At 33.4% G+C, this 22,888-nt stretch overlaps 1 protein-coding gene and 1 pseudogene across 3 annotated transcripts; one reads left to right on the top strand and one right to left on the bottom strand.

Moving 5' to 3' along the window:
* Window positions 1-70: 70 nt before the first annotated feature.
* LOC107612588 (pentatricopeptide repeat-containing protein At1g20230-like) lies at window positions 71-5,123 on the bottom strand. Of its 2 annotated transcripts, XM_088497091.1 has the most exons (4): window positions 4,825-5,108; window positions 4,140-4,263; window positions 664-3,162; window positions 71-99 (listed from the first exon to the last, which is right to left on the bottom strand). In XM_088497091.1, exons 3-4 carry the CDS (start codon window positions 2,919-2,921, stop codon window positions 72-74), a joined length of 2,286 nt encoding a protein of 761 aa, XP_088353217.1. In that variant the 5' UTR covers window positions 2,922-3,162; window positions 4,140-4,263; window positions 4,825-5,108; the 3' UTR covers window position 71. The 2 variants fall into 2 exon arrangements, with proteins under 2 accessions (XP_088353217.1, XP_016169764.2); XM_016314278.3 differs by lacking the exon at window positions 71-99 and having other exon boundaries at window positions 149-3,162; window positions 4,825-5,123.
* An 11,664-nt stretch (window positions 5,124-16,787) lies between these two features.
* On the top strand, window positions 16,788-22,398 carry LOC107612589 (glutamate decarboxylase-like; annotated as a pseudogene). The gene is made up of 6 exons (XR_015896775.1): window positions 16,788-18,687; window positions 18,875-19,079; window positions 19,871-20,063; window positions 20,251-20,725; window positions 21,147-21,199; window positions 21,676-22,398. The product of XR_015896775.1 is annotated as a glutamate decarboxylase-like (transcript).
* Window positions 22,399-22,888: the final 490 nt, after the last annotated feature.

Genomic DNA, 22,888 nt, shown 5'->3' on the forward strand with positions numbered 1-22,888 from the left:
CTTGTGCAATGAAATGCCTTCTAAAGTCGAGCAGAAAACAACATTCCCATGCCCAGAATACACAATTTGATTCAGCAGAAACAAAAAAGATGCCGTTGACTTCATAAAATATAGAGATCAGAATGCAGTGTCATCATCATACCCAGATGAATTCAAAAATAAAAGTAGGATTTATAGTAATAAAATTCCATCCCAAGTTGACAGTAATGTTATTTATAACCGATGAAACACATGGTCAGCTCCACAAAAAAATACTGGAGGCTGTGAAGGCTAGCTTGTGAGGAACAATATCTCGAATTTATGTCTTTAAATTTCGTAATTGATGTTAAATCATGCACTACCAACAACATGGACAGAACTAAAAAGGAAAATCTGCTGATATGGACCACCATCGCCTTAATCTAGATCATGCGGCTGACAGAAGATCTCCGTTAACGGAACAAGGGACTGAACAGAAATGTTTATTTGTCAAACTGAAACCCACTGGGGACAGCTAACAGCTAACTAAGATCTAACTGCCAATTGCTAAAATGACAATGCACATCCATTGCTCTCAACTTGACACTCCATCGCATCAAATGTATACAAAAATAATCTTGATTAGTGTATTCTGTGTTTGGCAGAAACGTGATGTCTCTAGAAATGAAGTTCATGAGAAATTACCAATAATCTCCACAAGAGCAAATACCATCCTTGAAATGGTGAAAACGATTTGTGTCTCTCACAAAAATTTCTCTCCCTTCCAAACTACTAATAAATTTTATAGCGGAATGGCAGTCACCGCAGATTCTCAGGTTCTTAATCACTTGAAGAGGCTGCCCCGGACTCATGTTGAGTAGTCCTAATACTACTGCCAACTTCTCACTGTGCCCACACAATATCTGCTCCTTCTCTTGTTCCTCCACATCGTGCAGAACAAGTCCAGTCTTAGGAAGGTGACCACATTTCTTCATCTCAACACTCAACTTTTCCAATTTCTCCAATATCTCTTGCATTTGTGGGTGCGACTTGTCACCAGCAACAAGCGTGTGTACTTTGTTTCCAATCTCAATCCAACTGCAGCCAGGATTTTTCCTCAAACCCTTACTCTTCATCACATCACGAATTCTGTCTACTTCATCCCACATGCCCTTTGAAGCATAGATGTTGGACAGAAGAATGTAGTTCCCCGGGTTATCGGGTTCTAACAGGAAAAGCTTTTCTGCAGCAATCTCGCCTAAACTCAAATTATGGTGAACTCTACAGGAACTTAGTAAGGCTCCCCAGATGCAAGCATCAGGTTCTAATGGCATTTCCTTGATGAGAGAATAAGCTTCTTCAAGTTTCCCTACACGACTAAGAAGTGTCACCATGCAAGCATAGTGTTCCGTTTTAGTTTCAATGGCATGCTCTTTTGATAAGCTATTGAAATATTGCCACCCTTCTTCAGTTAAGCCATTTTGGGCGCATGCGTATAACACACACGTGTAGGAAATCTCATCAGGCTCCATGCCACTCTCTTGCATAATTCGAAACATCTCTATTGTTTGCTTAGCCTTCCCATGCATTGCATATCCTTTCAATACTGCATTCCAAGAAACCAAATTTGGATCCAACATTTTATCAAAACAAAGCCGAGATAACTGGATTCTTCCACACTTCGCATACATATCTATCAATGCACTACCTACATAAACATCATCAAATATCCCCTTCCTGAGAGAAAAGCAATGGGTTTGCTTCCCATGCTTCAATGCTGAAATATTTCCACATGCAGGAATCAAGCTTGGTATCGTTACAGCATTAGGCTCCACTCCATGAGCCTGCATCTCTCTAAAAAGCTCCAAAGCTTCCATGTCCTTCCCATTCTGCACACAGCTGGATATCATAGAGGTCCATGTCACAACATTCAATTCAACTCCTTCATCAAGGAACTTCCTGAACACCTCCAATGCAGTGTCAATCAAACCATTTTGCGACAACCCATTTAGAAAAGCATTCAAAGAACCAACTTCCCTCTGATCGACCTCATCAAACACCTTCAACATCCCCTGTATGCATCCACACTTCCCATATATATCAAGCAGCGCACTGACCACAAACCTATCCGATCCCAATCCCTGTTTGATCACATAACCATGAACCTGTTTTGCAGCCACTCCATCCTCCAACTGCCCCAAAGCAGGAAGCACACATGATACGGTTGACCCATCAGGCAAAAAACCTTCGTTCAGCACTGTCTTGAACAACTCCACAGCCTCAACATGCCACCCTGCATTGCTGAACCCAGCAAGCATCCCATTCCACGATACCAAATTGGGCTCCACCCCCTCACTCCTCATCTCACTAAACATCTCCTTGGCCCTCTCAACCATCCCACGTCGTGAGTAACCCGCGATAATCGCGCTCCAAACGACAACATCCCTCTCAGGCATTTCATCAAACAGTCGATGGGCATCCCCAATACTATCACACTTCAGATACATATGCACCAGAGAAGACGCCAAAATTGAATCCAAGGCATAACCAGACGCAAAAGCATACCCATGAAACTGCAGCCCGGGCTTCAAGGCTTGCAACGCAGCACAGGCTTTGATTGCACTCGGAAGAAGGAACCCATCAGGGGCAAGACCCTTATGACCCATGAGGGAGAAGAGGCGGAGAACGGCGTCGTATTGGTGGGACCTGGCGAAGGCGTTGATGATACTGGTGAAGGAAGGGAGGGTTGGATTGGGGAAGAAATGGAGTACGAGGTTTGTGACTTGTGAAAAGCAGAGATTGTTGGCGTAGTGAGAGAGAAGCCTTGTGGCGATGTAGGTGTCGCCGTAGAGGTCGAGCTTGAGAATGTGCGCGTGGGCTTGACGCGCGTGGGAAAGGGTAATGGTGCTGGAACTCAGGCATTGCGAGATTATGTTGTAGATTCCGTTGAACATGGAGGGCATAAAAAAATCTCTTTGTTGGGGTTGTGTTTGACTGTTGTTGTTAGTGTTGCGATGGGTGGGAAGGAGGAAGATGAAGTGGGATTGGGGTTTTCGGTGCGAACATGATTGAAGGTTTATTGTTGCTATTGCATAGCTTGTTTAGCGTACTCTGCTATAAGATGCGATGAGGTTAGAGAGACAGCTGCAAAGAGCATCGCCTACCACGACGGATCGGAGGATCAAAGCTTCACAAGTTGCTCTTCTGTAAGAATTAAGAAAGAAATTTAATTCAAGAGTAATCATTATTGGGAAAACTAATTCATTCTCTTACCATTTTAGGAAATCAATCTTGATAATATTTTTTTTATAAATTCATGCAACATAAAATATAAAAAAACAATCATTGTATATTAAAATGAATTATCAAAATTAATCATCAATATAAAATAAAAATATACATGACAAATAAATTAGACTATATATATTTATATATAAATATATTAGTAATTAGCAAGAACCAGACCGGTCATTGAACCACTCCAGTCATTGGTTCACTGGTTTAATAGTCCAACCGGTCTAACCGTGGTTCAACCAGAAAAACTGTTTTAAAATAAAATAATAAATAAATTATAAACATCCTAGAATATAGAAGCAGGTTGTGAGTGACTATTGAGAGAAATGCCAATTCAAATAGTAGGTGTGAAGATATCACATAATACCATGATATATTGAAAGGAACCCAATAAACAACACTATAATCGCTGTTCCAAGAAGTCCCGAGAGAATGCAAAGCTAAATTAAAACAGTAAATACAGAAAGTAACATTTCAAAGAGAGATAACAAGTATATCAATACTCAATACTCTTAATTGTTATTATCCTATTCCGCAACATATACAAGCTATAATGTACAAATACTTCGTCTCTACTCAAATATCTGTACCAGAGACGTATCTGCATCATATACTATTAAATTAAACTTCCTAATTGTGACTATAGTTTTGATAAAATGGTCGTATTAACATATTCCTATTTGTGCAAAACGGAAGGCCAGACTAGCTATCTTTAATTCTCTTACAAGAAACTAGCATAACTTGGAAAAAAACAATGATAAAGCCATGAAGAGATTATATTAGTTCCTACCAAACAACACAATTAGAACAAATTTTCAGTATTAAGAATTCAACTGTCTCTTGAATCTCCAATTCAATTATGCCAGTAATCCAAAGAGTTGACTTACTATACAATGAACGAGTGCAGAAAGAGGGAAGAAAAAGTTAATTTCTTGTTCCTGCGAGTGTGAGCACGCGCTGACGCTGCGGAAATCCTTTTGCTGGTTCAGATTGCCATTTTCCTTCTCAGTTCTGATAAAGAACATTGACAATAATTGAGAAAGATGATCAGCACAACGCAAGTGAAAAGTGAACATTGACATTTGAGAAAGATGATCAACACAGAAGAGCCACAAACACACAACAGCACACCAGAACTCAGAACCCACAGCAGCAGCATAGCCAGAAAATTAATAGCAGCACAAAATTAATACTACCAACAGCATTTATCATTCAGCATTCAGCATTCAGCATTCAGCATTCAGCATTCAGCATTCAGCATTCAGCAACAAAATTTATCATTCAAATCGCATTTGATTTGATTTCCATTTTTAGCATTTAGCAACAAACATTACAAAAGAACAACAAGTAATCCCTATTCACACTAAACCTGAAATCAATAAAGCTAAACAAAAATTTCAATAATGATTTGATTTTCCATTAATCCTAGAAAAAGAGCAGGAATTAAAAAAAGAGCAGCAGCACAAAATCAATTATTTGATTTTCCATTAATCCATTCACAATTTCACAAAATCAGCAAACAGAGCATAATAGGAAGAGAAGAACCGAAGAAGTGAAAGCAGAGCAGCTAACCTTCAATGGAGACACGAACGGCGACCGGCGAGACGTCGGCGACCGGCGACACGGCGGCGAGCTGCTCCAAGTTCGAGAGAAGCCAGGGAGGACGGAGACAGGGGGAAGGAGGACGCCGAGCTACAAGAGAGGACGCGGAGGCCCCGACAGCACGGACGGCGGCGGCACTGCGGCAGAATCGTTGCAGGGAGAACCTAGGGTTTTGGTTGGGTGATTTTGAACTTTGCTTCAGAGTTCAGAGGGAGTGATTCACGATTTGGGGGCTTGGGTTGGGGGAAGGGGTTGGGTGAATGAGGGCTGAACGTGGGTTTTTTTTTTTTTTTAAATAAAGAGAACGACGCCGTTCACAAGAACCGGTCGGCTTCCGGTCCGGTCCAACCGGCCAATAACCGACTGGTTCAGCGATTTCTGAGTGGTTTGAAAATTAGCGGTTTCAAGAGGATGATCGAACCATTTTCTACGCCGGTTTCTGGTTGAATCGGTTTCACCGACCGATCTGGTCCGATTTTCAGAACATTGATAATTAGTTTTAGTGACTAATTTTAATATACGCTTAATATTTTTTATAAAAAAAATCATGATGTAAAATGATATTATTAAACCAGTCTTGCTACACGTTTAAATTTTGTTGGCAACTAAGTCAAACTAAATTACCAACTAACTATAGCTCAAATAATATAGTCTTTCCATCCTCATCTAAAGGTATCGGAATTTTTTTTTTTTTTTTGGTTACTTAAAGGTATCAGGTTTGAGTCTCATTAGTCATTCCCTAAGTCTCACGTGAACATTCATATCCCACATTGTTGTAGCATTTTCTTTCTTTTTTTTTTACTCTTTTTTTTTCAAATAATTTTGCAATAATATGTGTTTTTTTCCTTTTTTTTTCTTTGATTTTTTTTGTTTTTATTCTTATTAAAAGAATAAAACAAAAAAAAAATTGAGAAGATAAACAAGAATATATATTATAACATGTAAAAGTAAATTATGAATATATTAAATCAAAACTTATAAGAATTACTAATTTGGGCTCAACAGATAAAAAAAAAAAAAAAGATGATTGCTACAGTATGGTCAATCTATCTATCTATCTATTCTATTATATAAAAATCGGATTTCTGCACTTAATGATAGAGCTGACGTGGCATGCTTTTGAGAGTATTTCTCGATTTATTTCTTTTAACTCATTAAATACAAGTTATTACGATAAACTAATTATATCAACTAATTGATTTGATTATATATTTAAATATTATATAATTTATTATAATTTATATCAATTTGATTTGGTAATATTTTTTAATTTATTTTTTTAATGTTCTATTAGTATTTTTTAATTTATTAAACTAAATTTATTGTGTGTACTAATTCATTAATTAATTAATTTATTAGTCATTAAAATAATAAATCTATGAATAAAATAGAGAATGAAGATATTTTTAACTAATAATTAAATTAAATAAAATCAAATCAAATCAAATTATATATATTGAGCCAAACTCAAATCATGTAAATTAAGATGATTTCTTGCCTATTCAAATTAAATACAACAAATACAAATTAATTTTGTTAGATAATCATAGTCGTTTGGTCTACTATATATAGATGTCCACACAAAACTATAAGAATCGTAATTTTTATCGCAAATGCTATTTCAACTATTCTTTTCTTCTTCTTTTTTTCTTTATGTATATTTTTTTATGTATAAATGTACCCAAAATGAGAAAGTACGAATGATGGTTTATTGATTGTTTGTTTGATGAATATATCTCAATTTAGGCATTCTACAAATGTGGATGGAAGTTGACCTGTAGTAATTTAAGGTGACCAATATTTTTTTATAGTATTAGATAGAAGAATATTTATTAAAATGAATATACTCATTGTAATGTATTTTTTTCAATTATTAGATTTTTATGTCAGTCGTGTAGATTTTTTGAAAGCACAAGATAATAAAATAGGTTGACTTTAATATCATTATAAACTAAATTTAATGGTTCAAGTAAGCACTACTAATTATGTTAATAAAGTAATTTTGTAATACTAATGTGATTTACATATTAATTTTTTTAAGTAAATTCATTTCAAAATATAAAAATTAGACTCAATTACGCTAAAATTTTAAAGGTAATATAAAATTTTACAACAAAATTAACATTTATTAAGAAAATAAATTTATATATGGCTGTTTCCTAATTATAAATAATAACAAAACTTATGAAAAAATAGTAATGTCATCATTCTTATTAACTAAATCATAATATTAGGTAGTTGATAGTTTCATAGGCAGAAATTATTAAGTAATTACGTAAAAACTAACAACGAACAAGCAATAAGGATTCATAAAAAAATCAAGTTTTTATTATATATTACCAATTTTATAATTAAAATATGTCACATATCATATTCTCATCTATTCAATTTATTATCTATTCTATTATATAAAAATAAGATTTCTGCACTTAATAATGTAGTTGACGTGACATGCTTTTGAGAATGTTTAGCGATTTATTTCTTTTAACTCATTAAATACAATTTGTGATGATAAATTAACTATATCAACTAATTGATTTTATTAGATATTTAAGTATCATACAATTTATTATAATTTATATCAATTTGATTTAGTAATATTTCTTAATTTATTTCTTTTAATATTCTGTTAGTATTTTTTTTATTAAACTAAATTAATTATACTAATTATCTGTATTAATTAATTAATTAGATTAATTTATTAATTGTTAAAATAATAAATTTATGAATAAAATAGGCTCTCCAGATATTTTTTACTAATAATTAAATCAAATCAAATCATATATATTGAGCTAAATTCAAATCATATGAATTAAGGACTAAATTAAAATAAGATAATTTTTTACCTATTCAAATTGAATACAATAAATACAAATTAATTTTGTTAGATAATTATAGTTTTCTGGTCTTCTATATATAGATAGCCACACAAAATTATAAGAATCATCATTTTTATCACTTTTGTTATTTCAACTTTTCTTTTTTTATGTATAAATGTACTTAAAATGAGAAGGTATGGATGAGTGTTTCATTAATTATTTGTTTGACAAATATTATAGTCCGAAAATGTCTCAATTTAAGCATTTTACCGCTGCTGATGAAAGTTAAACCTGTAGTAATTCAGGGTGACCATGATATTTTTTATAATATTACATAGAAAAATATTTTTTATAATGAATATGTCCATTGTAATTAATTTTCTTTGTTATCTTTTACCTAACAAACAATATCCATATTGAATATATTATTTTCATCAGAAGCAATACATAGTTGATTGATAATTCTATATATAAAAATTCTCCTGTGGTAAGTAAATACCATATTGTTATCTCGCTAAAGTTAATTCTCCTATGATTATGCCAATGTATAGCATTATCAGATGAAAATTGATTAGATTATATTTAGGTTTAATTACTCTGCAGGTCCCTATAGTTTCACCAAATTTTCAATTAAGTCCCTATACTTTTTTCTTTTCAATTGAGTCCCTATACCATATAATTTTTTTCAATTTAGTCCTTACCGTAACAAAAACGTTTAAAATAACGGAATATTCTATTAAATAAACGAATATTCTCATATTTAAAAAAAAAACTAATCAAAGATACCATCATATTTTAAAAATTTCCAAAAAAACCCCTTATTATTTTGTCCCACACTCACCCCATCCTAACCCAGTAGCCCTAACTTCTTGAGCTCCCGCTGGATCCACCGTAAGGTCCCCTCTTGCGGCATCTCCTCTGCTCGGCGTCCCTCCCATGCTCGTCGCCACTAGAAGAAGGCCATTCATCCACTACCAGCAACAGTCGACGGAACAAAGATGAATTAAGGTTGGAAGTGTTAGCGACAAATCTTGGAGCTTCGATGCCGTAACAAAAATCACTTGAGTTGTGGTTCTTTCTCCTTCAAATATCTCAGCATTCCGAACTCTCCACAAGACCCACACAGCGTTGCAATCAACGTCAGCTTTCTCTCTCCTTCTTGCCCCAAACTCATCAATGTGCACACCGCCAGCCACAAATCGGCAAAATTTTCAAATTGCTGCTGCTAGTTAATGGAGTCGAAGCCTTATTCATCAGGGCCGCAATTAAGCAAACAGTTTCCGAAGAAGTTCTGCATCTTGAACTTAGGTAGGGGCGAAATAACCTTATTTTTTCTTACTCAGAATCTATATACATTTTTTATTTTAGAAATTTTCCTTTAGATTTGTTATCAATAATACTAAGTTGTTTTCTGATGTTGCTGCACCATTGACCTGTAATTTGGAGGTCTTAGCATGTACCCCCCAAAAAAAAAGCTTCATACTTGCTGATGGACACATGCATTGGACGGATACTTTTGTTTTATCTTTTTTTCTTTTAATTTTAATTCTAAGCTTTCATTTTGGGATTTGGACTGTGAATGCAAGCCTGAGAAATTAAAATTCGAGCTAATTAATAGTTTGAAAAAATAATAACATTTTTGAGAATGGGGTCAGTCGGGATAAAACTAAGAAAATTTCACCATTGCGGGCTTGCGGCATAGCACAGTATATTAGATTTTTCTTTTTTGTCTTTTGTGATGTTTGTTTCATCGTCATTGCAGTACTTCAATCAGATTCTGACAGTTGTGCTTGAGGTGCTGGATGATTCAGATTCTTCAATCAGAGAGCTTGCTCTTTCAATGCTTGTTGAAATGCTTAAAAACCAGGTTCTTACCCCCTTTTATGCACTCCACTTTGTTTCATTGTGCCCTTGCCTATATTGGTAAATGCAACCATACATATTTCTTTTATGGGCTTTTTGGAATATAATAAGAGGTTGTTCTATCTTTCTGTTTATTCTTTCCAGAAAGATGCCATGGAAAGTTCAGTCGAAATTGTTATTGAAAAGCTGCTTAATGTAACAAAGGATAGAGTTCCTAAGGTATCCAGCATTATGATGTTCTTGTTTGTCTTCTTGTTAATTCTTCTCCTAATCAGCAAATTTCGTCCTGTTTTCAGGTCTCAAATGAAGCAGAGCACTGCCTGACTATTGTTTTATCCTAGCATGATCTATTCAGATGTTTAAGTGTATGTATTTCTTGAATTTTTCACTTGTTGGCTCTTCTTGCTTGTAAATGTATTTCAAATGAATGGGACTTGGGTTACTTTATTAACTTAATAATGATATCAATAATTAAAATATTTCAGGTTATTGTCCCCCTATTGGTTAGTGAGGATGAGAAAACTCTTGTTACTTGCATAAATTGCTTGACAAAGGTAATGATCAAGTTTTGTTGCAAATGATGGTTTCCTATCATTGATGTCTTAAATGAATTCTACTTTGGCATACTTATTTTTTAAAGCTTCTTTCTGTTTGGACTCTTAGTAGGAGCTAAGAAGTATCCCCATCCCTATGATTTAATTTTGCTGTGAACATCGTTAGCTGTGTGCATCCAGATCATTTTGTATATACAAGCTGAAACTAAGTTGTTGCAGATTGAATGGACCAAGGGTTTTGTACAGGGGTTTTGTTCCTAGAAAGGACTTTCTCAAATGTGGAGACTTGCAAAGTGCAAGGCTTTATGTTCATGTGCAGCCGGCACTTGGTGGAACTTTCACAGACATTGCAATGTGGATTTTCTGTCCATTCAATAGACCAGCCACTCTTAAAATTGGAATAAAAAACATACCTTTTGAGAATTGGCTTTTAATTAAGATTTGGTGCTATTCATTTGATATTATTTGTTGTTGTTGATTTGGGTTTTCATTAAAAATCTTAGTGTGTTTTCTAATGTTACAATTTATCATATCTTCTAGGAAAATATTTTGTTGTGGCAAAGACAGTGTGAGGATGCATTGTATTCTCTGCTCACTTTTGGTTGTCGACGGCCTGTGCGTCACTTGGCATCAGTTGCAATGGCAAAGATCATATCCAACGGAGATGGAATATCTGTTTATGCTAGAGCAAGCAGCCTTTTGGGATTTCTTTCGGATGGATTTCTTTCGGATGGTACTTGTTACCATAAGGAAAATTCATTTCTTCAATATACTTGTTTTTGAGTTTTTGTCAGCCAAATTGGTTCTCTTGTTTGAGGAATTATACAGAACTCAATTTTTGTAAACAATTTTACTTATTATTCTATCAATGATTCTTGTTACCATATGCCATATACAAGTTCTTTCATTATGTTGGTCATAATAAATACTTGAGTGATAAAAATTGAATTTTATATTATACTTATTACTACTATTTCTCTGTTTCATTTTAACCATTATTTTTTTTGTATATTCTTAAGATAAGGTATTTTGAAAGTCAAAAAAATAAAGAGACAGTATTTTTGGTACAATTTGTATATAAATAAGAAAAAAATGATAGTGATAAAATAAAAGGAATTATAGAAATATTTTTTATGTCGTAGAATCATTAAATAGGGATTATAGGAATATTTTTTATTGAATATTTATAATTTTTCTAAATTTTCAATTAGGTCCCTATATTTTTTTTTCTTTTTAATTAGGTCCCTAGGAGTATACAAGTAATTTCACAATTCACTTACATTTTTTAACGTTTAGCGTTAATAAGGACTAAATTGAAAAAAAATAATGTATAGGGACTCAATTGAAAAGAAAAAAAGTATAGGGACCTAATTGAAAATTCGGTGAAATTATAGGGACCTGCAGAGTAATTAAACCTTATATTTATTTTCGACGAGATGGGTAACCTTTTAGACCTAATCACAGTCGGAGTTGAGAAAGGTTTGAAAAGTGCTAATAATACAAATACTTTTTATTTTTAACACCCAATAATAAATATATAAATTAAAACTAATATTGTTTCCTACAAAATCATAAAATGTATGTTATACTTAAAATATATATAATCCATATTAACTGTCAATATTTATTAAATACGTTATGACAAATCTGGTTATTAAAAAAGATTAAAATTAACTTAAATATACACAATATTATTCCATGCCTTTTATTTTTATTTTATCATCATAAAAAATCACACATATTATAAGAGAACATTATCTTTTTATCCACGGTTCTTCCATTCAATAGTTTCTATAAAGAACAAATAGATACTTTTGTTATTTTCGGTTCTTTGGTAAATATGGACGACGCATAATAATATTATGTTCGGCAAGAATATATGAGATTTTAAAAGGTTGAAATATAGGTTTAGTCCTTAACATATTCGTAGATAAAGTACAAAGTAGATAAAAAGATAGCTAATAAAAGAATAAATGGTTAAAGCTTTCTCAATGTTAACATTCATAGTGTAGGATAGGTGTTCTATAACTTTTTTAGATTTGATTATTTCTTTATTATTATATGTTGTTCTATTTAATTTATGCTAAAAAGACTTATGATAATCATCTTATCATGATAGTGTAAAAGTTGTAGGTGTTATATTTACTTTGTTTGTTCTTAAATCTCATATCTTTGATGAATATTTGTGACTGAGTAATTATTAAAATAATTTGGTTTAATATCTATTATATATTTTATTTAAATTATAATAGTGAGCAAATATTTTTTTTTTCAAAGTAAATAATACGATTTTTTCATAAAAACAACGTTTGAATAATTGTGAAATTAGATTATATCACAGATAGTGATAAATATCTTAGCTTTAGATCTACTATAAAATAAACTTCTAGGAATATTATATTGTATTATATAATTTAGTTATATTTTTTGCTATTTTCAATCTATATTATTTGAATTGGCATATTTTTAAAAAGGATTATTCAATTTTTTTTAAATTATTAAATCAAATCCATTATAACTAATTAGTTAAGTTGATTATATATATATATAATTTAATATAATTTAATTTATATAGATATATGACTTTTATAGTTTTACTATTTATTATAATAAATTTTAGAGATAATTTTTGTAAGTTATAATTTATTTTTTTAGCTGCATATTCAACTTTTAAAAATAATTTTTTAATTTTTTATTTATAAATAGATTATTTTTTTCTTTAATATATGAATTTTTTATTGCGTAATTCACTTTAACAAAAATAAATTAATTTATAAAAATTTAAATTTAAATATATTATCTATAAAATTATATGAAAATTGAATTATATAAAATTCAATAGTTTCTTTCAAAACATACTTAAATATATTATCTATTATATACAATCATTAAGATAAACAAACAAATATAAATTGAATATATAATTTAATTTTAATTTAAACTAAAAACTAAATGAATTGTAAAAAAAAAAATCGCAACCAATTTTGTTTTTTATTTTTTTATAAGTTTATTTAAAAGTAAAAATCTCTCTATAACCACTAATATCGCCGATAAAAAAATTATAAGTCTCTATATAATAAAAAAATATATAAGATAAATAACATATATATAATTTTAAATTTATTAATCGTAGACTATGGACAAACTAAAAAAAATTTATGGATCAACATGCAATTTTTTTATATTTTTATTTTTTTCTAAAAGTTGTTAGACTTATCAATATTTAAGTTGTCTATACATGACTTCTCAAAATATTATGATTTTACAAGTTATAATATATGATATTAGTTATTGTTATACATATGAAAAATGTGACTTATTTGCGTATTATTTGGATTAAAAGAATTTGTACGGAAATAAAATGTTGAAGAAGAAAATGGATGGAAAAATTAATTTTTCATTGTTTGCATCAATAAAGAAATTGAATGGAAAACAAAAAAGGTGTATATAGAATTTATGTAAATTTTTTCTCTTTAAAGTTGTGAAAAAAATTGATGGAGAAGTGCAAATATGGATAAAAGTACAGAGTTACCTTTTGAATTATAATTTATACTCTTCTTACTTTTTTTCTATCCAAGCAAAAAAAAAAAATCTTCTATTTTCTTTTTATTCATTTTTTTTCATCTAAACAACACAAAAAAATATATTTTTCTTTCCATTTTTCTTTTCTCTCACTTTCTTTCTTTCTATTTTTTTCCTTTTATTTTTCATCTTATATCCAAAAAATAGCTTAGTGTTTATCCATTTATCTCCTATTAATATTGTTATAATAAGGATACATGTGACTTTATGAAAAGGGATATATCCTAGATTTTGATTATCTAATCATTTATTAAGTGACTGGAATAGCTCAACGTCACGAGCCAACGAATGCTAGCAATAAGGATAATTACAAAAACAGCCGAAACGTGTATTTGCAGGAATTACTCGTGTTTTAGGGCTAGATGGGACCTGAAAAACTCTCACAACCTGCCACGTGAAAATGGATGAGGACTAAGGGTGGCAAACGGGTAGAAATCCATTGGATTGGCCTGTGTTACTTGCCAAAAAAGGCGGGGTGGGCTGAAAATTTGAGACCGCCAAATTTAAAAAGTCTGCCTACCCTGTACCGCCTAATTCATGGGTTTTAGCGTGTTTCGGTGGGGCGAGGCGGGCAGACTTCCATGCCAGGCCAAGCATTTTTTTGTCAGGCCATTTTTTTACAAATTTCAATAATGTTATTGATCTACAAGAGGAGAAAAATGATAATTAAAGATATTATAAGTTATATTTTGGATTATATTTTATATTTGATTGATTATAACTTTGAAGATGTTTAATTATATGTTTTCAACAATATTTGTTTTGCTTTGCACAGTGTTAATTTTATTATTTTGTTTTAAAAAAATTGGTTTATAATTATGTTTATTATATATTTATAATTATAAAGACTTTAATGTTTGTGAATTTAGAAATTATAAATTTATTAAAATGGTTGTGAAATTATATATATTATTTAATATTTAATGATTTATATAAAAATGAGAGATTTGGCGGGTTTGGCTCCGCCAACCTGCCAACCTACCGTTAGGCGGGGCGAGGGAGGAATTCAGGACTGCCTCACTAGGCGGGGTGGAGCGGTCCAATCTACCAGATGGCAACCTTTTGGAGGGGCAGGGCGGGCTTCCCCCATTTGCCACCCCTAATGAGAACATGGACATAAGTACCTGTCCCATAAAACCTATTAAATACACGCGGATATAAAAGAAGACCGAAGAACGAAGAACACAGACCCAAGACCCAAGATGAATTGAAGAATTAAGGAACAAAAATTGAAGAAGTTCAGAGAAGATGAAGACGAGGAGTCACTCACCTGGGTTCGAGCTTCCAGCGAAGACGAAGAGGATCTGCCGAGTGACTGGGTTCCGGACACGGGAAAGAGGTTGAAGCGGCGGTGCAGAGGACCTGGCGACGGTGACGACGCTGACGACCTGTGAACTGCGGCGACGATCGAGGGCTACTGGGCTAGGGTATTGGGTACGTTATTCCTTTGCTACAGAGGGCTAGGGTTCACGATGGAGTGAGAATGTGAGATCTGAGATGAATGAATGGGGGAAGAGGGGGGGGGGGGGTGGGGGGTGTTCTGGGTCACGAGCGGGTCGAGTACGCGGGTTTCATTTTTTAAAACCAATTAAAAAAACGGCGTCGTTTAGAGGAATCGGTCTGTCACCACTCCAGCTTAACCGGCCGATTTTCGGCCAGTTCAACGGTTTTTAAGCGGTTTTATCTCCAACGGTTATTGGAGGAGGACTGGACCGCTTACATGGCCGGTTCGCAGTTAAATCAATTCAATCGACCAGTCTAGTCCGGTTTTTAGAACTTTAGAGAAAACCACTTAAAAACCGTCAATCCAGCCGTTATTAACTGGTTGGATCGGACCATAACTGACCGGTTCAAATAAAAGGACGCCGTTTTGTTTATTTGAAAACAAAACAAAAAGCAGCACCATGCATGAACCCAAACCCCCCCCCCCCCCCCAACAAAGCAAAACAAAACAAAAGCAGCACCATGCATGAACCCAAACACCCCCCCCCCCCCTTCTTTCTTCCCCGAATCATTCGTGCACTCCCTGGAGACCTCTGAAGCCAAGGAAAACCCTAGCCCTTCATCGTCGCCGCCGTCCCCAGGTCCTCAGCGCCGCCGCTGCTTCCTCTTCGCTGGCACGTCGTTTTCATCTTCCTCTTCCCCAGGTAGCTCGGCACGTCGTTTTCATCTTCGCTGGCTGCTCGGCGCGGAACCCAGGTTAGTGGCCCTGCTTTCAATTCTTCGCCTCCGCTTCTTCCTTTTAATTTCTGAATGTTCGGTCTTCTTCTTCGTTTGAAGTTCTGAAATTGTTGTTCAATTTTTGTTCCATTTTTCTTGTAATGTTTTGTAAATTGTAATTGTCTGCTGCTGATGGATCTGTCTTGTATTTGCTGGTTGCTGATGGCTGTAATTTTTTTTTTCAAATCTACTGATGGCTCGATGGCTCTTAATTTTTTTGTTCAAATTTACTGATGGCTTTGTTTGTAGTTGCTGGTTTTGCTGGGTGAAGGTTTAGTGTTTTGGAATGTTTTATAATGTGCTAATGTTTGTAATTGCTGGGTGAAGGTTTAGTGTTTTGTGATTATTGGTTAATGTTTTGGTTTAGTGTTCTCTCTTTTCCAGATTTCCCTTCTACCTGTATTTCTGCATGTTGCTGAATTGGTAATCAATAAATTTGCTTTTTTGCTGTAAATCGGGACTTTACTAGGATTTGTTAAATTTGTTGCTGTAACTTGAATTTGTTGCTTCCCAGTCACAGAATCAGAACAGAATGCTCAGTCAGTGCTTGATTGATTGGCTTTGCTCACTGATTGTATTTGATGATAAATTTTAAATTTGCACTGCCCATGTTACTGATTCACTGTTCTTTCAGTGCTTTTTGTTGTTGTTAATCATTGTGATGAGCTTTGTTAAAATTTGCACTGCCTATATTACTGAGTGTTTCTTCAGTGCTTTTTGTTGTTGTTAATCATTGTGATGAACTTTGTTAAAATTTGCACTGCCTATGTTACTGATTCACGGATTCGTCCCTCTCGTCATTATCATTGGCATGAACTCCGAACCAAAACCCCAACTCTCTGGATAAAATTGTAAGGAAAGCTGATTGGGACTTTTTCTTCTACTTAAGGTATGAATCAGAATGATGAGGCCAAGTTGTGAATACACAAGTGTCAACGGACTATAATATATATCGAGTTTGTGACATTAGAAGGGTGTAATAATAACAATAACGGAGTCATGTTATTTGAATATTGAGTTTTAACATTTAAACTCTCAGCTTCTCAGCCCTGTTTGATTCTTCATTTCAGGCAATTGAATCGAATCAACCAGGCCTTCCTTTTCTTTTTCTTTTAGTTGATTCTTAATTTTTCTAATATATGTAGCTTTCTGAATCAAGTGGATCAGATTATGTAGTTTTCTTGATTTGGGATATTTTCAGAGACGCATTAGAAGAGCTATTTTATTATTATGTTTGCTATAATAATATTCACATGTTCTGTATGCTTGTGATTGTTTCGGTGTTTACATTTTCTTTCCATGTCACTTGCTGTGGTTGTTCTTTGAGTTAAGGCTTTGTATGTGTGTGTGAGAATATGTGATAATGTTGAATGTTGTTGCATCTAATAGGAGTTCTTGGAGTACCCTCATCTTTGGTCCTTTATAATTTATTTATTATTTTATTCTAAAACGGTTTTTCCGGTTGAATCACCGGTTAGACCAGTTGGACCAATGAACCAGTGAACTAGTGACTAAAACGGTTTGATAACCAGTCCGGTTTTCAGAACCTTGATAATAACAAAAAAATTTGGATCCTCTAAATTTTGAATTTTCACTTTAGAAGGTAAAGTGTGATCTTTCACCCTTGAATGATTTCTCTCTCATATTTTCTCTTGGTCCCACCTATGAAATAAATGGTGAGAGATCACACTTTACCCTCTAAAGTGAAATTCAAAATTTAGAGGATCCAAATCCAATAACAAAAGAGAGTTGGCTTATATTATATTGTAGTTTATTTCCTAGACTTCTTTTATTATTATACACAAATACATATGAATAATTTGTGCCTTAAATATATAAAAATATTTATAGGTACATGCATATTTTTTTTATATATATTCATATATATATTTTAACAATTTACGCCATTTTTGGACGTGGATTTTATGCAGAGTACACTAGGATTTTAAATAATTTAGCAAAACTTTTCAATCGGTTGCTTGCACTCAGGAAACTTCACTGTTTGATGTCCACATTAACTATCAATACGTCTATCTGAACCGTTAAAATAGTTTAATTTATATCTCAATGGATAAAATCAGAAATCCAAAAATGTGTAAGCATGCTTCAAATTTATGCAAATATTTTCCAAACTTTAACTGATATCCATGTTTTCCTTTTATTCTGCTTTTGTTTTTACTGCAAAGAAGGAAAAAGAAGAAATCTCAACCATAAATTGATCTCTAACAAGAAGAATTGGTTATATTTTAGCAAATCCATGACTGCATTTAGATTGGCTTCTAAAGCAACCCATATCAAAAGCTTATAAAACACTTATTTTTCTCAAGTAATTTATTGCCAAACATGCTCCAGAACAGGTTACAGATGAAAACGTATGAACAAATTCATTTATATATAGTTATATACACAATTATTCCCATAGATTTAAGGTTGATTGAAAACCGAAAGTTGCCAGAGGTGACAAATCACATATCTACGTGTTGAGAGTTGAGAGATCCCTCAACCTGATTCTTTATGCACACATTACCAACCACTTTTCTTTCCATTTCTTTATCCATTCATCTCTAACTCTTCCTTCTCTTGTTACCTGTCATTCCACACTTTAATACACACTTACTCTCGCTTTCTTAGGAGTTTTCACACTTCAGTGTTTTTGTCTTCTTCTTCTTCTTTGTTGGTTCACAAAGAAAACAATCGAAAATGGTGATCACCTCCGCTGTCACAGATCCTGAAGAACAAACACAAAGCTTGCACTCTACTTTTGCTTCCAGATATGTTCGTGACCCTATTCCCAGGTGTATATATATCTTAATATCTCCCCTTTATTTTTGCACTAGTAACAACTTCACACTCATTTCTTCACCAAATTCAACACTCATATGCTTAATTTTATATAATCTTTGTCATGATATCACTTCTCCACAAGTAATTTCTAATAATCTTAATTTTACAAATGATCAATATTAAAGTAATTTGGTGAAGGTTCAAGATGCCAGAGAAGTGTATACCAAAGGATGCAGCATATCAGATCATAAACGATGAGTTGATGTTGGATGGAACACCAAGGCTTAACTTGGCATCTTTTGTGACCACTTGGATGGAGCCTGAGTGTGATAAGCTCATCATGGCTTCGCTTAACAAGAACTACGTTGCCATGGATGAGTATCCTGTCACCACTGAGCTCCAGGTTTTCTCTGTTTCTTTCTTTCGTTCTTTATTTATTTATCACTTCACTTGATCATAAAAAACTAATTGGGGGTCATGTGAGATCTCTTCAATCATGAACAAGATTGTTGAATCATGGCTTAAATAGGTTTTTTGGCCTTATAGATTTTTTCTTTTGGTGGTTTTGGTAAAAAAAAAAAAAAGTATTCAGAAGTGAAATTAGTCCCTTCTGTCATCCAAAATTAAATAAATTTGGATATGATTACTTGTCTTTGAATCATAGGAACCATAGGTTTAGTTTACCATAAAATTGCTAAATTTTACATGGATCATAACCATATTTAAACCCTTAAGTTTTTATAATTTATAAATTTATTGAGGGAAAGTGATATTGAAAGAGCTTGATTATTTGATTGGTTTATTTTATTAGGCTGAGATTTTCGTTGGTTGGAGAATAGATCTATCAGTAACAAGTGTTGGAGAAAGGGGGATTTTTTTTATTTTTATTTTTTTATGTCAAAGCATAGACTAGAATAAAAAAGTTTCTTACATATGATAGATAGATTTTGGTTTTTATGATGTTTGCCCTAAAAAATTGGTGTTTCTGTTGGCAACTTTTTAGATCTCGTGTTTTCTGGTCAGAAAATGGAGTGAATTGCTATAACTGAAATAGCCACTGAATTCTGAATCTTATGTGAAGTAGTAACATTGAACTATTGAAAGCTGTGATATTATATATGTAAATAATTTATTAGCTGGTAGTTACAATTTAAACATGAGACATTGACAAGTATAATTTGTTCAATTGTGCAGAATAGGTGCGTTAATATGATAGTGCACCTATACCATGCTCCTATCGGTGATGATGAGGCTGCAGTTGGTGTGGGAACCGTCGGATCATCAGAGGCAATAATGTTGGCAGGTCTAGCTTTTAAAAGGAAATGGCAGGCAAAGAGAAAAGCAGAAGGCAAACCTTATGATAAGCCTAACATAGTTACCGGCGCTATTTGTGCAGGTCGATCTCAACTTCTATTTAGTCTTCGTCGCACGCTCCTATCATCGGATAGGAGATACATAGTCTGTGAATTAATTTTGAGATATGGTAGAAAGGAAGTGATTTAATTGATTTGTGGCGGCAGGTTTTGGAAGCTTTGTCCCTTTAGATATTGACATTTAATACTCTTTGAAATGTGCTACACAGGTTTGTTGGGAGAAGTTTGCACGGTATTTCGAGGTTGAGCTTAAGGAAGTGAAACTCACAGAAGGATACTATGTGATGGACCCTGTGAAAACAGTTGAAATGGTTGATGAGAACACCATCTGTGGTGGCAATTTTGGGGTCGACTCTGACCGGGGAGTTTGAGGATGTGAAGCTTATGAATGAGCTTCTTACTAAGAAGAATAAGAAGACAGGATGGAATACCCCGACTCATGTTGATGCTGCCAGCAGAGGGTTCATTGCTCCATTTCTCTACCCTGATCTTGAGTGGTATTTTCGCTTACCATTAGTGAAGAGCATCAATGTTAGTGGTCATAAGTATGGTCTTGTCTACCCCTGTGTCGGTTGGGTTGTTTGGAGGAGGAAAGATGACTTGCCAGAGGAACTTGTTTTTCACATAAACTATCTCGGATCGGATCAGCCAACATTTACCCTCAATTTCTCCAAAGGTAATGGATGAGTTGCCAAATTTTTGCAATTGATATATTTTTATCTTTAAGTAGTTGGCGGTTCATATGAAAATATGTTCACGAAGATAATAGCTAAGATGTGAATACGTGCTTATGGTAAACAGTTTAATCAAATATGTCAAAATACTTAACAGTTCTCGACTATCATCTTCATATAGTACTCACCCTTTAAGTATTCAGCTCGAGGAGCTATCAAAATCCAAGAGTTGTTTTCAGTATCTCTCTGCATGTGTCTGTCTAGAGACTAGAATCCATCAAATTTGAAGTGAGCTGAAACAATCTTGTCCCCACCTAGAATGTGAAGCTATGTCTCATTGAATGGTGTCCTTTCTTTCTGTAGCAATTATCTTTTTTAACAACACAACCCTGCTTTTGTTTGTTCTTCATTTTCTTTCGGCAGGCTCTAGTCAAATTATTGCTCAATTTTACCAATTTATACGGCTTGGCACTGAGGTAACTATAGTATTGTGTTTATTCTGAATTTTAATTATAAGCATGATAATTCCTTATATTTTAGGTTAATCCAGATAGCGAGGATATTACATGAAAGGTCTAAGATTACTCATAAGTTTCCCTGTGTTTACATAAATTGTTTTAAATGGAACGGACTTGTTAATATTGCTCAAGTATTTGAAGAGATTTAGCTTCCAATTTGTATGAATATAATAAAAGGGCAAGGATAAAGGCAAAATATAATAGGAAAATAATTGACGACTATAAAAATTCATTGAACAGTTGCCAACTTGCCACCATTCAACCACTAAACCAAAGTTTAAAAATTATAACTACATAGAGAATCACATAATCAACATCCTAGACAGAACTTCCCACATATTAGCCCCTTATTTCTTTACATATCTGCTTCATTGTGCAATATCTGTCTAACTTAAATACACATGGTTGTTTTTCTTGCTCTTGTAAAACAAAAGGGCTACAAAAATATCATGGAGAACTGCAGGGAGAACGCAAGAATTCTGAGGGAGGGAATCGAGAAAACGAGCCAGTTCAACATCGTCTCCAAGGACGCTGGCGTGCCGCTTGTCGCCTTCTCTTTGAAAGACAGCAGCCAACACAGTGTTTGAGGTGTCAGACCATCTGAGAAAATTCGGCTGGATAGTTCCGGCCTACACAATGCTGCCAGACACGCAGCACATTGCGGTCCTCCGGGTGGTGATCAGGGAGGATTTTAGCCGTGGATTGGTGGAGAGACTCGTGTCCGACATGGTGAAAGTTGTGGATCTCTTGAACACACTTCCAAGCCCTCTATCAACAAAAAAGGCACATGTGGTAGCTGTTGCTAATGAGACAAGTGAGAAGGCTAAGAAGAGTGAATTAGAGACTGAAAGAGATTGCCTTGTATTGGAAGAGGCTTGTGGATGGCAAAAGAGTTGGAGCATGTTAGGCATCTCATGAAATCTTTGATTTTTGGGGTGCCTTTGTGTGATGAGTTGTTTTTGTATATTTGCTTTTACCAGAACATTATGTGTGTGTAAGCATGTTGCTACGAGGTTGTGTCCTTCGGTATGTATATGTGTAGTGCTATAAAGCAATAAGCAATGCCAGTGCATGCTGGATCCTAATAACTATTGTTTTTCCCATAATGAATTGATGTAGAACATTTGCTTATTAAATATTTGTGAAGCTTTCGTGGCTGAGGCTTGTGTATCAGGGGTAAAATTTTTGTCTTAGATAGATATACCTATGACGTATGGATATGAACACGGGATATGTGGATACACGAATTTAAAATTTTTATAAGATATAGGGATTTGATATATATATATATATATTATAATAATATTTTAATATTTTATTAATGTTAAAATATAATTTTTTTAAATTTTTTAATTATATAAAGTATTTAAAATATTTTTTATTTTAATAATTAATAATAGATACTATTTTTAAATTCATTTTAAAAATACATGTTAAGAATGAGGTTGGATATACTGATAGGTGATGTATTTACAGTGTCCAAACGTGTTCGGAAAAAAATTTTTTATTCTTTATTAAAATTCTATTGGACACAAAAACACATCTATCAGACAAGTGTCAGAGTATTAGGTTATACTAGATTTGAATTCAATTCCACCAATAGCTGGGTTATGGTTGAAGAGTCTTCAAGTGTGTGTATGGAAAAAA

This window comes from Arachis ipaensis, chromosome B8 (genome assembly GCF_059453495.1).
Source record: "Arachis ipaensis isolate K30076 ecotype BB chromosome B8, ASM5945349v1, whole genome shotgun sequence".
In the NCBI taxonomy this organism is placed as follows: Eukaryota; Viridiplantae; Streptophyta; class Magnoliopsida; order Fabales; family Fabaceae; genus Arachis; species Arachis ipaensis.